Raw genomic sequence first — 14,979 nt, 5'->3', positions numbered from 1 at the left:
TGATGACAAGCAACAACAGCTGAAAGATTCCCATGTTTCATGGGAACCAACATTACTTGCAGAGAATAGGCTTGGAGGAACCAGGACAGAAACCAAAGGGTCTTTGTGAGAGTGGCTAGGATAAATTACAACCAACCAGGATCACTGAAGAACTTCTTAAAGTAATGAAAGTCCTGGGAGGGGACCAGCCTTGAGCACATATGACATATGAAAGATCCTGCAGATAGAGATCCTAGCATCCATAGATCTGGATTCCCATGTGAAGAAAATTTACTATCTAGATGAGAAGTTGCTCTTTGAAATCTCTTTGAAACAACCACAGCACCCAATAGACCTCTCTGGGAGACAATCAAACCCCAAGACAGATTTTCCTACAGTGACCCTTGTGTTTGTGTGTGTGTGTGTGTGTATTTGCCCATCTTCTTTGGATGGTATGAAGTTAGGTTTGTGTATGTACAAGCTATGCCTGTTGATGTGGTAATCTTTTTCTAAGTTCTAAATCCATTTGATTTCCCCAAAGCTACTAAACACTTCCAACTATCATTTCCCTTCTAGATAATCCCTCTTCCCTCACTTCTGAAACATTGCTTTCTCTTGGTTTTCCTTCCTACTCCTCAGTCTCTAATGGATAACTATACTTCTTCCTCCCATTAAATCTAAGTGTGCCCTCAACTTCTCTCTCAAAGAGCTCAACAACTGTTATGCATTTAATAAAGTTTATACTGATTTCTCCTATTTGTGTATATCTATCTATCATCTAAGTATATCTATATTTATATCCAGATTGGGGGGGAAGTAAGTTTTTAGGGTTTGTGAAAAGATGGAAATTAGTACATATGTTACAAAGGGGACTTACTGAATCCATCTCCAGGGTACCTCAAATTCTTACATGGAAGAATTTACCTTTCAGGTGATGAAGTGAATTGCACTCTGCATTCTTCTGGAAGATTTTTGATGGGTCTACAAATTACATTCCCTATCCATAGGGCTTCGAATGAGAATCAAGGCATAGTTGAGCTTAAAAACTAACTACTGTGCGGTTTCTTCTCCTATTCTCCTGCCCTTTGTCTCCACACCCCAACTTCCCAGGGTGTTTCAGAATCTAGATTCATTATAAAGGCTTCTAGGTCACATAGAAGGGTGACATAAACTTATCCTCACCATAGTGACAATTTTGCATAATAGATAAAAAGTAGATTCTGTGTATTGCCTCATGTTCTTGTTAATAATTTTGCATTTACTATTTCATTGGGTATGTTTTCTGTTGTATCTTATTTTTTAGTTTTTTTTGAGAGGAAAACAAGGTAAAAACATGAATGGAGAAAAGGTAAATGGTAAAAAAATGTAAAAGGTTAAAAAAAACATGAAAACATGAATGGTGAAAAGGTAAAGCAGTAATGGAAAAGGAGCACCAGAAAGGCAGTACTGGACATGGAGTCAGGAAAGGTCTGACCTCAGTTCTACCTTTGACACTATTAGGAGTGGTACAGGGAAAAGAAGAATGGGAGTCAGAGGATCTTTTCCACCTAATGACTTTATCCCTGGCAACCTATCCACTGCCCTACACTGAGGTTGTATTAGCTTAGCAAAGTAGAGATATGGCACCCAACAGAGAAAAGATTTGGCAGAGAGTAGTCTTAGATCTATCAATGACAACTTGAGAAGACATCAACAGGTCTCAGCATTGGTAATGTTAACTATCCCTGAATACATGTGCTCTAACCAATGTTTTCCCATGTGTATATATCCTGCATATAATTCTGAGGCATTTCTACTCTTCTGACTGAAACAATGGATTTGTAGGAGAATGAGTTCTTCTCCATTAGTGGTGTTAAATTCAAATAGAAATGGGGGCTACTAATCTGTACATAAGGGTTTCTATGACATAGTTTTTTTAAAAAATATTATCTATGTTATTATATTTTCATTTACTTACTTAAATATTTTCTAATATAATCTTAATATGTTTCAAACCATAATAAGTAGTCTTGTGGTCTGCATGCAGCCTGAGAGTCACATTTTTGAAACATCTGATCTACTTTGAGTGACTTTGATTTAAACTAAGTATATTAAATTTTGCTGATTAGTAAAAGTAAATGCACTACTGATGAAGTCAAGAACTATAGTTTGCAAAATAGTACAAACCATAAAGTACATAGGTCTTGGATAGTTTTCTGGAAACCCATGAGAGAATTTGTATACATGTTGTAAACATATATTTTCATAAATATCAGGGTTTAAATATATATATATATATATATGTATATGTGTGTGAGTATTGCATATCCCTGCTTGAGTATATATATATATATATATATATATATATGAATATTTATAAATTGGACAATAAACATTTACTGTCTTGAATATATCAGGTGTTATGCTGAGCACTGAGGACACAAAAAGGGACAAAAAAACAGTCCTTTCACAAAACTCACAATCCAGGATGAAAATTAGCAATTGAACAAATTAGTGACATAAGCTAAATAGAAAAATAATGAAGAGAGGGAAGGCATTAACTAGCATTAAGAAGGGTCAGGAAACCTTTGTGTAAAGATGGTGTTTTAGAAGGAACTTATAGCAAGTCAAGGCAACCAAGAGGAGGAGATGATGAGGGAAGAGTATCCCAGGCCTGGGGACAGCCAGAGAAAAATATTAAGAGCATGGAGATGGAGCATCTGATACATGAAGAAAACAGGTTAATGTCACTAGATAGAAGAGTATATTATCTCCCTCCTGTACTGTTTCATTATCTTCCCAATTAGTCATCATCATGTCTCAAATGCCCCCCCTCTCCATCTACCAAAATACTAAAGTGACATTATTAAAGGTCTGATCATGTTTTTCTATTTAATAAATAACAGAAGTTCTCTATTATCTCTGTTATCAAAATAAGTCTGACCATTACATCCTATTACTAAAGAAGGGCTAAAATGCAGAAGACTTTAAATCACTTAATGAATGGGGAAGTGACTCAGGTTCCTAAAGTCCCTCCCCTTAAACTTTCCTGAAAGATCCCATTCTTAGACAATCTGAGAGCTAGGACCTCAAATTTCTCAGATGGAGAAAAGTAACTGAGGTTGGACTTCTACATTGACAATGGTTACTGACCTGAGGAGACCCCATTTCATGTCATCTCCTCCTTTCTCTACTAGTTCCCAGTCCCCAAATCTGGAAGAAATGAAGTAGAAACCGATACAATATCCTCTGTAGGAAAAAAAATAAAAGCAGAAATTAATGAGACCCATTTTTGTTTAAGTGGACAGCTAGTAGCTGAAAGTAGGAATGGAGCCAGAAGATAGCATTAGGGAACAGCTTCCAGTTGGAGCTCTCAGAAGATACAATGAAATGTAGAGCACCACAAACTCTACAAATAAAGGCTTATGGACTGACAGAAATATAATAATGATTGGCAAACTTTGAAAAGGTAACAATGAGATAATGAATCAATTAATCAACAAATATTTTTTAAAAATTTTTTCTTTCTTTAAGGCAATGGGATTAAGTGACTTGCCCAAGATCACACAGCTAGGCAATTATTAAGTGTCTGAGGCTGGACTTGAACTCAAGTCCTCCTGACTCCAGGACCAGTGCTCTATCCACTGTGCCACCTAGCTGCCCCTTAAGAATTCGTGAAACATTATATGCCAGTACTCCTATACTAAAGGCAGGTGAATAAGAAGTCAGAAAGTGGGGGAAATCTCAGCAGACTGATGAGCTACAGAAGATTTGAAGGAAGTGAGACTTGATCTGGATCTCAAAGGAGTCATAGAATCTTCTGCACTGCCCAGGTAGAATAAAAGAGAAGATCTTGGACCCACTTCTCTGTAGCTGAGTCAAAGTTTGGCTTAATGAGGTTATCCTGTTGGTTCTTGTCTTTGAATTCTAAGTGAATGGATAGGGAGTTTTAACTTTTTTAATGATGTTCAAATTGGAGACTCAAAATATTGGGGAAAATCATTCAACACACAGCAAGGCTCTTACAGCAAGATTTAAGAGCATAGAGAGCTGTTGGTTTAGAGTTTAGTGTTTCCTGGTAAGGCAGAACATGTTTGAGAAACCCAGGAAGAAATGGTATAGGGAAGGTCACAAATATTACAGTTTTTTCCAAAGAACCTACTTCATTGTCTCCCCTTTATAACTTTTGTTTATAGAAACTTCCACATTTTTCAGTATTGAGTTGTTGGTTTGTTTTTGGTTTTTTTGCAAGGCAAACGGGGTTAAGTGGCTTGCCCAAGGCCACACAGCTAGGTAATTATTAAGTGTCTGAGATCGGATTTGAACCCAGGTACTCCTGACTCCAGGGCCAGTGCTTTATCCACTACGCCACCTAGCTGCCCCATCCCCTTTATAACTTTAACTGAGAATTATTGCTTTTTCCTGTTTCTTCTCTTCTCCTTGATAAAGAGTACATGAATATCAAGTCCCAGGGAGTGAGCATAAGCCTGGAGAGGCCATGGACCACAATGACTTATTGAGGTTTTGAGTACCTAAGTGATACAGTGGATAAAAAGCCAGGTCTGAAATCAGGAAGACTCATCTTCCTGAGTTCAAATCTGATCTTAGATATTGATTAACTGTTTGACCCCGTTTGCCTCAGTTACTCATCTGTAAAATGAGTTGGGGGGAATGGCAAGCTACAATTATCTTTGACCAAAAAAAAAAATCCCCCCAAATTTGGGGAATGACTGAATAGCTCAAAAATGAAAAGATATTTATTGAAACCAAATTCTTTTTCATTTTTGCTGTTGCACATGTGGTCTGATCAGCTTCTTGCTACTTAGGACTCATTTTACCAAAAAGAAAAGAAATTCTACCCTTGCTTCTGACTTAGCACAGACTCCAGGGGAATTGTCCTAAATTCAGCAGTCTAATCATTCTCTTCCTGGGACATTTTCCTTGTACTGAGATACAATCCTTGATCAAAACCTGACCCCATTTCATGTCATCTCCTCCTTTCTCTACTAGTTCCCAGTCCCCAAATCTTTTCTCCCTTCCTCAGCTGAAACCACAGCTAAAATCTCCATAGCTCTATCTCCCAGACACACCATCTCCCCTTCTCTTCAATTCCTCCCCTCACCTACTGGAGCTTCCTCAAAATTCTTTTGCCTCCAGCAAACTATCCTCCTAGTCCAGATGTTTTTCCTCTCCAGTAGCTGGGAACAGTGACTCCTCCCAACTTTATTGATAGGAAAAGCATAGAGGTGACCCTCCCTGCCTCCCTAGCACAGCCCTAAATCTTATATTCCAATAGGATGCGCCCATTTCTCCTATTCTAAAGTCAAAAGTTAATTATCAGCCAACAAGCGTTAATAAACCCTATCACACACAGGCTAGCTCATGTATTAGATGCTGGTGAATGCCAACATAAAAATGAAATAGTCTGCCAGAAGAACCTTACTTTCTTTGAGGGAAACTACCTTTAAATAAAAAATTTATACATGATGAATAAAGGGTAATCTGGTGTGGGAGAAGCCTTAGAAGCGTATATACCGGCAGGAAGGAGGGAAGGAGTGAAGGAGGAGAATGTACAGGTGGAAGAGAAAAGCCCCAGTCCTCAGGCGGACCCTTACCCTTCCTGGCTCGCTCCCACAGCTCCCTGAGGCCCATCTTCTCCCAGATTCTCAGAGCCAGGTCCCAGGCCTCCAGTTGCCCCAGGGAGGTGACCAGGAGATGGGCCACTTTGATGCGATCCGTCCCTTCCAGGGGAGAATGTCCACCAGGTACAACTTGAATCTCTCCAGCTCATTTGAGGTCAGATGCTCCAAGTACTGAAGCAGCCTGCAGCGGACGCCTTCGGCCATTGCTGCCCCTTCCTCACATTAAGAGGGACTAGAAAGAGAAAGTGAAAGTCTCGAAATCTGGAAAGGCCAGCTCTCTTCCTGGGCCACAACCCCTAGAAACCGGAGAATCAGAAAGATTGGGGTACAGCCTGAGGACATCCTGATTTACCAGAGCATTGGCCAAAACGGAGGGAGGGGGAGTCTGATTTTTTTTTCTTTTTTGGATTGTTAACACTTAATAGCCTGGTTAAAGGAGTCCCTAGGGATGCGAGTGGGAAGTGGAGCCTGAACGACCCCCCAACCCAGTTATTTATATGTTCCCTTCTTCTAGCCCATTCTACAAGCTACTCCAACAACGTGACTTGGCATCAGAGGGTCTGAACTCAAATCCCACCAGAACTGACTTTATTGCCTGAGGCAAGTCACTTATCCTCCACAGGTTTCCCTTTCCTCTTCTGTGGGATAGCAATTAAGAAAGACTAAACGGCCTCTGAGATCCCTACCTTTTCACAATATTTACAAACTTTTGGCCTAAGGACTGCCCTACAGTAGGGGCCTAACAAATGTTTATTGATTTGAATTGAATTTCAAGATGCTTAATAACAGCTAGTCTCTCCACTCCCCCCCTCCTTTCCTTTTAGTTTAGCATCTGAGATTCAAAGACAGTTCCTTGCCTGCAGCACAGATCAACATTGCGGGTGACTTGTGCAGGGGGTGGTAGGTAGGTAGGTAGGTAGGTAGGTAGCCCCTGGGTTAGGGGGCCTAAGCTACTCTGCACAGAACGCTGCCGTGCCTCCTGGTCTGCAGACTTGTAGCCAACTTTGCTGGTGAATTGCCCCAAGGCTTGGAACCTACCCTTGAGGAACCCTGTCACTGAGACTTTCCCTCCTGACTCCTCTCCTATCTCAGTGAAAGACATTTTCCCACTAAATTAGCAAAGTACTTCCCCGACCCCACTCCTATACTCCCAGTCCCTGCAGCAGTTAAGATTTTTTTCAATTTATTTAGAAGGGAATTCAAGAAGGCTCCAGGGAGTTCCTCCCTCCCTCTGCTATCTTAGCACCATTAGTACCTTCAAGAAGGGAAAAGCAAGAAGAATTATAAGTCTCTCCATAATCCTGGGTCACCTTCTCCTAGCTATGAAAACAGGCTCTGTGTTAGAATCCTAGCAGTAGGGAAATCCTTATGTATACAGTAATTCATAACTCTGGACTGCAGTTCTTGCTGTCCTCCAAAAACAATCTAGACCAAACACCGCTTTCTGGATAGGGCTACTTCTCTTTTGGATTCCTGTATTCCCCTGCAGGGAAGAGCCACTTCTTAGACACTCATAGACTATGAAGAAGTGTTAGATTTGTTTTAGTGAAAGAAGAGACTATAGTTATGCCTGGGATCTTAAGATTTATTCATGTCTTTTCCCTAGCCTGGGTTCCTAAGAATCACTAACTTTCTTAGCAAAACAATTTACTGGGAAATTTGAGTATCTAAATCTTATAATTCTGATTAAAAACTGGTCTTTGATTAAGGATTACAAATCTGAATGGTGTCTCTGTGTATAAAAATGTCTGTCATGTCAAAGTTTGCTCTACATTTCAATGTTGACTTGGCCTGCCTGTGTCAATACTATCTGGTTAGCCTTGTGATAACACCAATAAATTCCTTTCTCTTGGATCAAAAAATCATAAGAGATATCTTTGATAAAGAGAGAGAAATCCTATTTGTGAATTTTCTCTCTCCAGCCTAAGTGGGATGCTTATCAGTAGGAATTTGAAGCAAAAATAACTGTGAGGATCATAATGTATAATTATGTCATCTATATGAAATCTCATTGCTTGCCTAACTCAGTTTTATGGCTATTTTTCCTTTCTGTATAAATATACTCCCCTAATCCTATATTAGGATTGATACCTTTAATGATAGCTTCCATCTATAGGTTATTTGGCAAATCTTAGAAAATAAAACTTCATGTAAAATTTTCCTTTGCAAGGTTCACATTATCCAAGTCTATCCAAATTATTCTGGTTAGTTTATTGGGTCCCATTGAAAACATAAGTGGCACTAAAAAAAATGAGGAAAACCTGAGGCACTTTAGCAGCAAAAGGATTAGGCCACCAAGTCTTTTCCCCTGAGAGCTTTTCAAGCCAGAAAAGTCTTCTTTGCTTTAATAAGCTTTTCTTTGAAGGGGTTGGGGTTTTCTTCAATAAGATCACTCCTAGAAGTCAGTCTTCCTCCACTCAACTAATCTGGACTAGAATCAGTTTGAAGTAGCTTCTCCTCTTCTCTCCTCCCTTCTCCATTTCACTTCAGGTTGCACTGTGCTCTGTTTCTATTTCTAAGCTATGCACTTGACTTCAGTGTCATTGGTAATTAGCTTCCTCAATCATCAACTGACCTCTTCATCTTTGCTTTCAGTGGGTCTTTTTCTTCTGAGGGACAACTTTCTCAGGCAGTCACAAAGCTATGTTTCTTCCAGATACTTTTCTCTGAGAGTGGACCTTTTTCCCTGCCAATAAATATTTAAATAAATAATGTTCAAATAAGACAAGTATACATTATATGCCTCCCCCCACTGAAAAAATTTGCAGACTCATCTTTCAGAATCAATCTCCCATCTCTAAATCTAAAAAGAATTCAGTGGCTCAGAAAAGTTTTCATGGGAAGAGAAATATAAATAAGAGAGTTGGTACTTTTTATTGGAGTCTTTCTAAGTTATGTATGTATCTCTTGGTTCTTCCTTTGCCACATATTTACTTAGGAAAAGTCCTCTATTAAAAACCTCTTTGGATGTCTCCTCTTGGCATGAAGTAATCTGTTGTTTCCAGAGCGGTAAACTCCACTGAGGTGGTCGACTCAGGTTAATGGGGGCCTCCTTACCCCAACCTTAGTCCCCTCTCAAAATGACTATTTCATCCCCACTTTTTTCCCTGCATACTGGCATTGCTGAAGTCCTTGAAGTTCTGGCTCTCCATAACCTCTGACTCCATGAATTGAGTAGTTGTGGTGGGGAACATAAGCGTCTTGACAGTGGTGAAAATTGAAAACAGCATGCACCAACCTATGTACCTCTTGCTCTTCATGTTGGCTGTCATTGACTGAGTCCTATCTGCTTCCACCTCATCCAAGCTGTTGAGGATCTTCTATTTTGATGCCTGTGACATTCCTCCCTGACCCAGATATTTTCCATTTACTGCTTTACCACAGTCAAGTAGGCATCTTTCTGGTCATGGTTTTTGACTATTATGTGGTCATCAGTGTTCTGTTGTGCCATATTACAGTGATTTCCAAAGTCATGGTGGGCCACATGAGACTGAATGCCCTTGCAGAGTGTACTCTGTATCAACCCCTTGCCTCTGATGATCCATTGAGTCTACCTCATTACTAAAACTTACATTAATACCATTTCCATTGTCAGCATATGGTAGTAGTGACCCTGGCATGTGATGACACAGAATTCATCCACTTTTATGGCTTGAGCATTGACTTCTTTGTCTTTACCTTGTACTCACTGATCACTGCAGCCTCCTCTGTGTTGATCTTCTGATTTGTGCTAGACCTGGCCTCCACAGAGGGCAAGCTCAAGACCCTGAGGACCTGAAAGTCCTATATCTAAGTCCTTTTGATCTTCTATATCCCTAATACAGTGTCTTGCCTCATCCATAGCTTTAGTCCTCTTGTGCCTCCCCCCAGTATTCATATCCTGCTGGACATTTTCTATCTCCCCATCCCACTCATATTCAACCCCATTGTTTATACTGACCTTTCCAAGCAAATCCATGAGAGGATTCATCAACTGCTGAAGGGAAGAACTCATTGCAGACAATTATTCTGATAATAGAATGCATGGGAATAAGACCATATTTTGAATGCAGTCTCCATATGTACCAGGAACTGAGCCCAGAGACAAAACAGTCCCTGTCTTCAAGAACCTTGTTTTCTTTTTTGTCTTCTTGCAATAGGGTTAAGTAACTTGCCCAAGGTCACATAGCTAGGTAATTATTAAATGTCTGAGGCCATATTTGAACTTAGGACCTCCAAACTCCAAGACTAGTGCTCTATCTACTGCGATTGTTTTCTAAAGAAGGGAGAAAACACACATGTGCAGGTATACATAAGATAGATGTATTTTAAAAAAAAGTAATTTCAGGTCAGAGGGCATTAGTAGTCTGTAGGTTCATGAAGGAATCATGATCTTGGAGGTCATTTAGTCCCACACTTCAGAGGTTGAATGACTTGACCAATCTGGCAAAGATAGTAAATGATGGAACTGGGATTTGAACTAAAGTCCTCTGACTTCAAACAACAAAAACAACAACAAAATCAAATATTGTGGAGAATTATCCAAGATCTATCAGGGGCTTCATCAAAAGACCATACATCTTAAAGTGCTAAATATCAACAAGCAAAAGAACTGGAGTTGGAGCTGAAAATATCAAACCCAGCAAAATTAAGCATAATCCTAAATAATGAAGATGATGATGATGATGATGATGATGATGGTGATGATGATGAATGAACATTTGATAAATTGCCAGAATTTCAGGATTTTTTGGCAAAAAAACTTACATAAATATTTGACACACAATCCAAGAGAAATATAAGGTGAAGCCTTCTAAATTCAGAAAGAAATAAGAAACTAAGGGAGGGACATTGAGTTAGAGTGTGAGTGAATGGAAAAGGGGGGGATTATATAAAGGTGTGTAGATTAACAGGAATGGGAGGATATAGTAGGATGTTTAAAGGAGGGATTCTTTAAGGGCAGGTTAAGGAATAGGAGGATAGTTACAGGCAGAAGTAAAGAAAAGGAGTGAAAAGGGATTATTGCTTTCAGATGTTAGGATGAAAAACTAGAGAAACAGTATAATAAAGATCAAGAGTATAACTTATATAAAAATGAAAGAACAATAATCATGATTTCAGATAAAATTAGAGCTAAAATCAATTTAATCAAAACAGAAAAATAGGGAAACTATACCATATGTCAGCCATATTAATCAATATTGTTTTAGGATATTTAAAATAACTAGCTAATAAAAGGTAGAAATATTGCTGAGGTAGAGGAAATGATGACTTGTGGACTGCTAAGGATAGAGAGTAGTATGGTAAATCATAAAATGGAGATCAGTGAACAAGGTAGAACAAACATCTAAAGAAAAAGAAACAAAAACAATAGATGTTTTATGGGAGCCTCATTGACTAGGGGAGAATAGGTTTGGTGTAGCAGGAGCAATGGGGAATTAGGACAGAAACCAAAGTGAATTATCTTTGTAAAAGTGACTTAAAGATTTCTCACAGGGATGAAATTACACTGTCAACTAGAACCACTTATGGGCATCTAAAAGCAACAAAAGACATGGAAGGGGATGAGGTTCTTTGATGATCCAGTATATGGGCACAGATCTCATATCTGACATAAAACAAAATTTCTAAGTGACAAGTGGCAGCTTGAATTTTCTTTGCCAATGGTACAACCAAAGCATCTAGTGGACTTAACTAGGGAGCAACCAGACATAGAACAGCTTTTCATGCACTCATCCTCCTGGCATGTATGTATGTATGCATGGATGTATGCATTGATACATGTGTGTATATATACCCTTTTTCTTCATATAGTATGAAGCTTGATTGGGTATATGCAACCTATGCCTATTTTTCTCAGTGCTATTTATTTTTGACTTCTCTGAAGCTTTTTCAACTACCATTTCCCTTTTACATAATCTTTCTTTCCCTTACTTCTGAGACATGGTTTTCTCTTGGTTTTTACTTTGGTCCCTCAGACTCCTTCACTCTAATGAATAAATATCCTTCTGCCTCCTGACTCTCTCACTTGCCTTCTTTGTTTCTCAACAATCTCAACAACTGCCATGTATTTAATAATCTTTATACTGATTTCTCCCATATTAATATGTGTGCATGTATCTATCATATAAATATATCCATAATTTATAATCAGATTGAGAAAAAAAGAAGTTGCAAGTTGTCAGAACATTTAGAAAGTTGAGAATTAGTGCATATGTTTAATATGGGACTGATTTTTTTTTTTTAGTTTTTGCAAGGCAATGGAGTTAAGTGGCTTGCCCAAAGCCACAAGGCTAGGTAATTAAGTGTCTGAGGGCGGATTTGAAACTCAGGTACTCCTGACTCCAAGACCAGTGCTCTATCCACTGCGCCACCTAGCTGCCCCAATATGGGACTGAATAACAGACTCCTGTGTATTTCAGGTTTTGGCAAGGAAGAAATCTTCCTTCCAATGAAAAAATGGGGTGCAGTGGGATGCACTCTGCATACTCCTGGAAGAGTCTTAGTGGCCTCTTCCCTCTAGGGAGTTAGAATATTGGCTTTATACAATCTCTATCATACACAGGGTTTTGAATAAGAACCGAGTCATAACTAACCTTATGACCTACCTACAGTCTATTTACTCTTCCTACTTCTCTACCCCTTCACCTCCCCAGGGAGTTCCAGAACCTTATTTTATTATAATAGTTGCTAGGTCAGAGGGAAGAAGAATACACTTTGAGACTAATCATAGTGAAAATTTTTTTACAAGATAAAGTGCAGTTACTGTCTATTGACTCGTCCTCAATATTTTTGTGTTTACTATTTTACTGGGTATGCTTTCAGATTTACTCCATTCACTTTGTTTATTTGTCTGCTTTTGGGGGGAGTGAACACAATAAAGGTGAAGGGTTAAAGGCATACTAGAAAAGTAGCAATAGAAAGGCTCATAGAGTCAGGAGAGATCTGGGTTCAATCCTGACTTTAACACTATCAGGGATGGTATAAGAAAGTGACTGCTAGGGCAGCTAGGTGGCACAGTGGATTAGAGCACAGGCCCTGAAGTCAGGAGTACTTGAGTTCAAATCTGGCCTCAGACACTTAATAATTACCTAGCTGTGTGGTCTTGAGAAAGCCATTTAACCCCATTTGCCTTGCAAATACTTAAAAAAAAAAAAAAGCAATTTTTCATTAAAAAAAAAAGGAAATGACTGCTAGGAGTCAGAAGATATCTTCCATCTAGTGTCTTTCATCTCCTTAATGTCCCTAGAACATGTCACTCCATTTCCCAGTTCTAGTCAGGTTCACTGGCAGTCCTCCAAGTCTGGAATGTTCCCATCTGCATCAGAAAGCCTTTCTTGATTCCTTTTAATTCCAGTGCCTTCCCTCTGCTAATTATCTGCAGTTTATTTTGTATGTAGCTTTTTTGGCTGTAGTTATTCAGCATGTTGTCTCCTCCATGAGATTGTAAACTCCTTGAGAGCAGAAACTGACTTGTACCTTTCTATTCCCAGTCATAACCACAGTGCCTGTTCCATTGTAGAGCCTCAATAAATGTTTATCAATTTAATGACTATATCTATATCTATAGATATCTATGTCCATAGATAATCACTATATAAATATATCTATATATGTATATGTCTTTGTAGATATATCTGTATGGATAGATAAACATAGCTATATACTTAAATAGCTATACCCACAAATATATACATATTTTTTATCTCCCCCTCACGTCATGCTCATATTCTATATCAATCCCAAGGACTGAAATAATAGGAGAAGACTAAGTAGGTTGGTAACTTTTATTTTTTCTTCTTTTTCAACCAACTCCTCCCCCCCAAAAAAAATTCTAGTTTGATAATCTCTTACCTATGTACATAGATATCTATCTATAGGAATATGTCCACATCTATTTTTACTCATGTCTCTGTTGCTGTTGTTAAATTATTTCAGTCAAATTTGCCTCTTTGTGAACCCATTTGGAATTTTCTTCAAAAGACACAATATGCCATTTCCTTCACCAGTTTATTTTACTGAGGAGGACACTGAGGCAAACAAGTTCAGGATCTTGCCTCTCAGTTTTATTCCTGAGGCTAGCATTTTGTCTCCAGGGGCTATTAGGTTTACTGGACTTGACACCGAGGAAGCACTCCTTGGAGCCCCTCTGGGAGGGATCTTTCCCGGGTTTGCTCACCATCACTGCCTCTAAGCTCCAGGGAAGAGATATGTGTGTGTATATATATATATATATATATATATATATATACATACACACACACACACACACACACATATATATATATATATATATATATATATATATAAAACATTTGTCACATTTGAAAACTGCCCATTACTAACCCCGAGGAGAGGACATTGGAACTATTGGAGACCCTGCCCTGCAGCTCTGCAGAGGCCAAAAAAGACAATATCAAAGATAGACAGTTTTCCCAAGAGTCCACACTAGGCCTGTAAAGAAGAAAGTGACCCTTATTACTTAAACTTCTTTTCATACTTTACATTGTCATCTTCTATTCTATGGAAGTTTTAGAGTTGTTCTTGTGTATTTAACTTTTCCTCTCTATTTAATTTCTTTCCATATTTTATATTTTGTCCACAGGCTCAGTAACCTTAGTCCTACTCTGCTCTTCAGTTTGCTTTTCATTTCAGTTCCTCTTCCCTGCTCAGCTGGGTCCCTCTGTTGGGTCGTAATTACTTTTCAATAGCTATCCTTGAGTGAGGGCTCATCATTTTGGAAAGAAGATTACCTAAGCCAGAAGACAGCAAAGCCAAAAACATCACTTGTACAAAAATATTCATAGCAGCCCTGTTTGTGGTGGCAAAGAATTGGAAATCAAGTAAATGTGCTTCAATAAGGGAATGACTTAGCAAACTGTGGTATATGTATGTCATGGGACACTATTGTTCTATTAGAAACCAGGAGGGAAGAGAATTCAGAGAAGCCTGGAAGGATTTGCATGAACTGATGCTGAGTGAGATGAGCAGAACCAGAAAAACACTGTATAACCTAACAACAACATGGGGGTGATGTTCAACCCTGAAGGGCTCGTTCATTCCATCAGTGCAACAATCGGGAACAATTTTGAGCTGTCTGCAAAGGAGAGTTCCAGCTGTATTCAGATAAAGAGATGTGGAGTTTGAACAAAGTTCAGGGACTATTCCCTTTCATTTAGAAAAAAAAACATATCTTATTGTCTGATCTTGGTATCTTTTGGACTTCTTGTCTATTCCTTAAGGATATGATTTCTCTCTCATCACACTCATTTAGGATCAATGTACAACATGGAAACAAAGTAAAGACTGACAGATTGCTTTCCATGGCAGGGGAGTAAGATTGGGGGGGGAAATTGTAAAACTCAAATAATATCTTTAATAAAAATAAATTTAAAATAAA

At 38.7% G+C, this 14,979-nt stretch overlaps 1 protein-coding gene and 1 long non-coding RNA gene across 2 annotated transcripts in view; one reads left to right on the top strand and one right to left on the bottom strand.

Moving 5' to 3' along the window:
* The window catches only part of LOC141510241 (NACHT, LRR and PYD domains-containing protein 1a-like), a 66,926-nt gene extending 58,066 nt beyond the window's left edge, over positions 1-8,860 (bottom strand). Inside the window, 2 exon segments of the mRNA XM_074220238.1 lie at positions 5,574-5,699; positions 8,716-8,860. Of these exon segments, the coding sequence (XP_074076339.1) occupies positions 5,574-5,699; positions 8,716-8,860 (271 nt within the window).
* Positions 1-14,979, top strand: part of LOC141508598 (uncharacterized) — a 92,130-nt gene that overhangs the window by 70,068 nt on the left and 7,083 nt on the right. The window lies entirely within an intron of this gene.

This window comes from Macrotis lagotis, chromosome 1 (assembly GCF_037893015.1).
Source record: "Macrotis lagotis isolate mMagLag1 chromosome 1, bilby.v1.9.chrom.fasta, whole genome shotgun sequence".
Taxonomy (NCBI): domain Eukaryota; kingdom Metazoa; phylum Chordata; class Mammalia; order Peramelemorphia; family Peramelidae; genus Macrotis; species Macrotis lagotis.
Note: the sequence above shows the minus strand (reverse complement) of the source record. Positions and strands in the feature narration are given on the sequence as shown.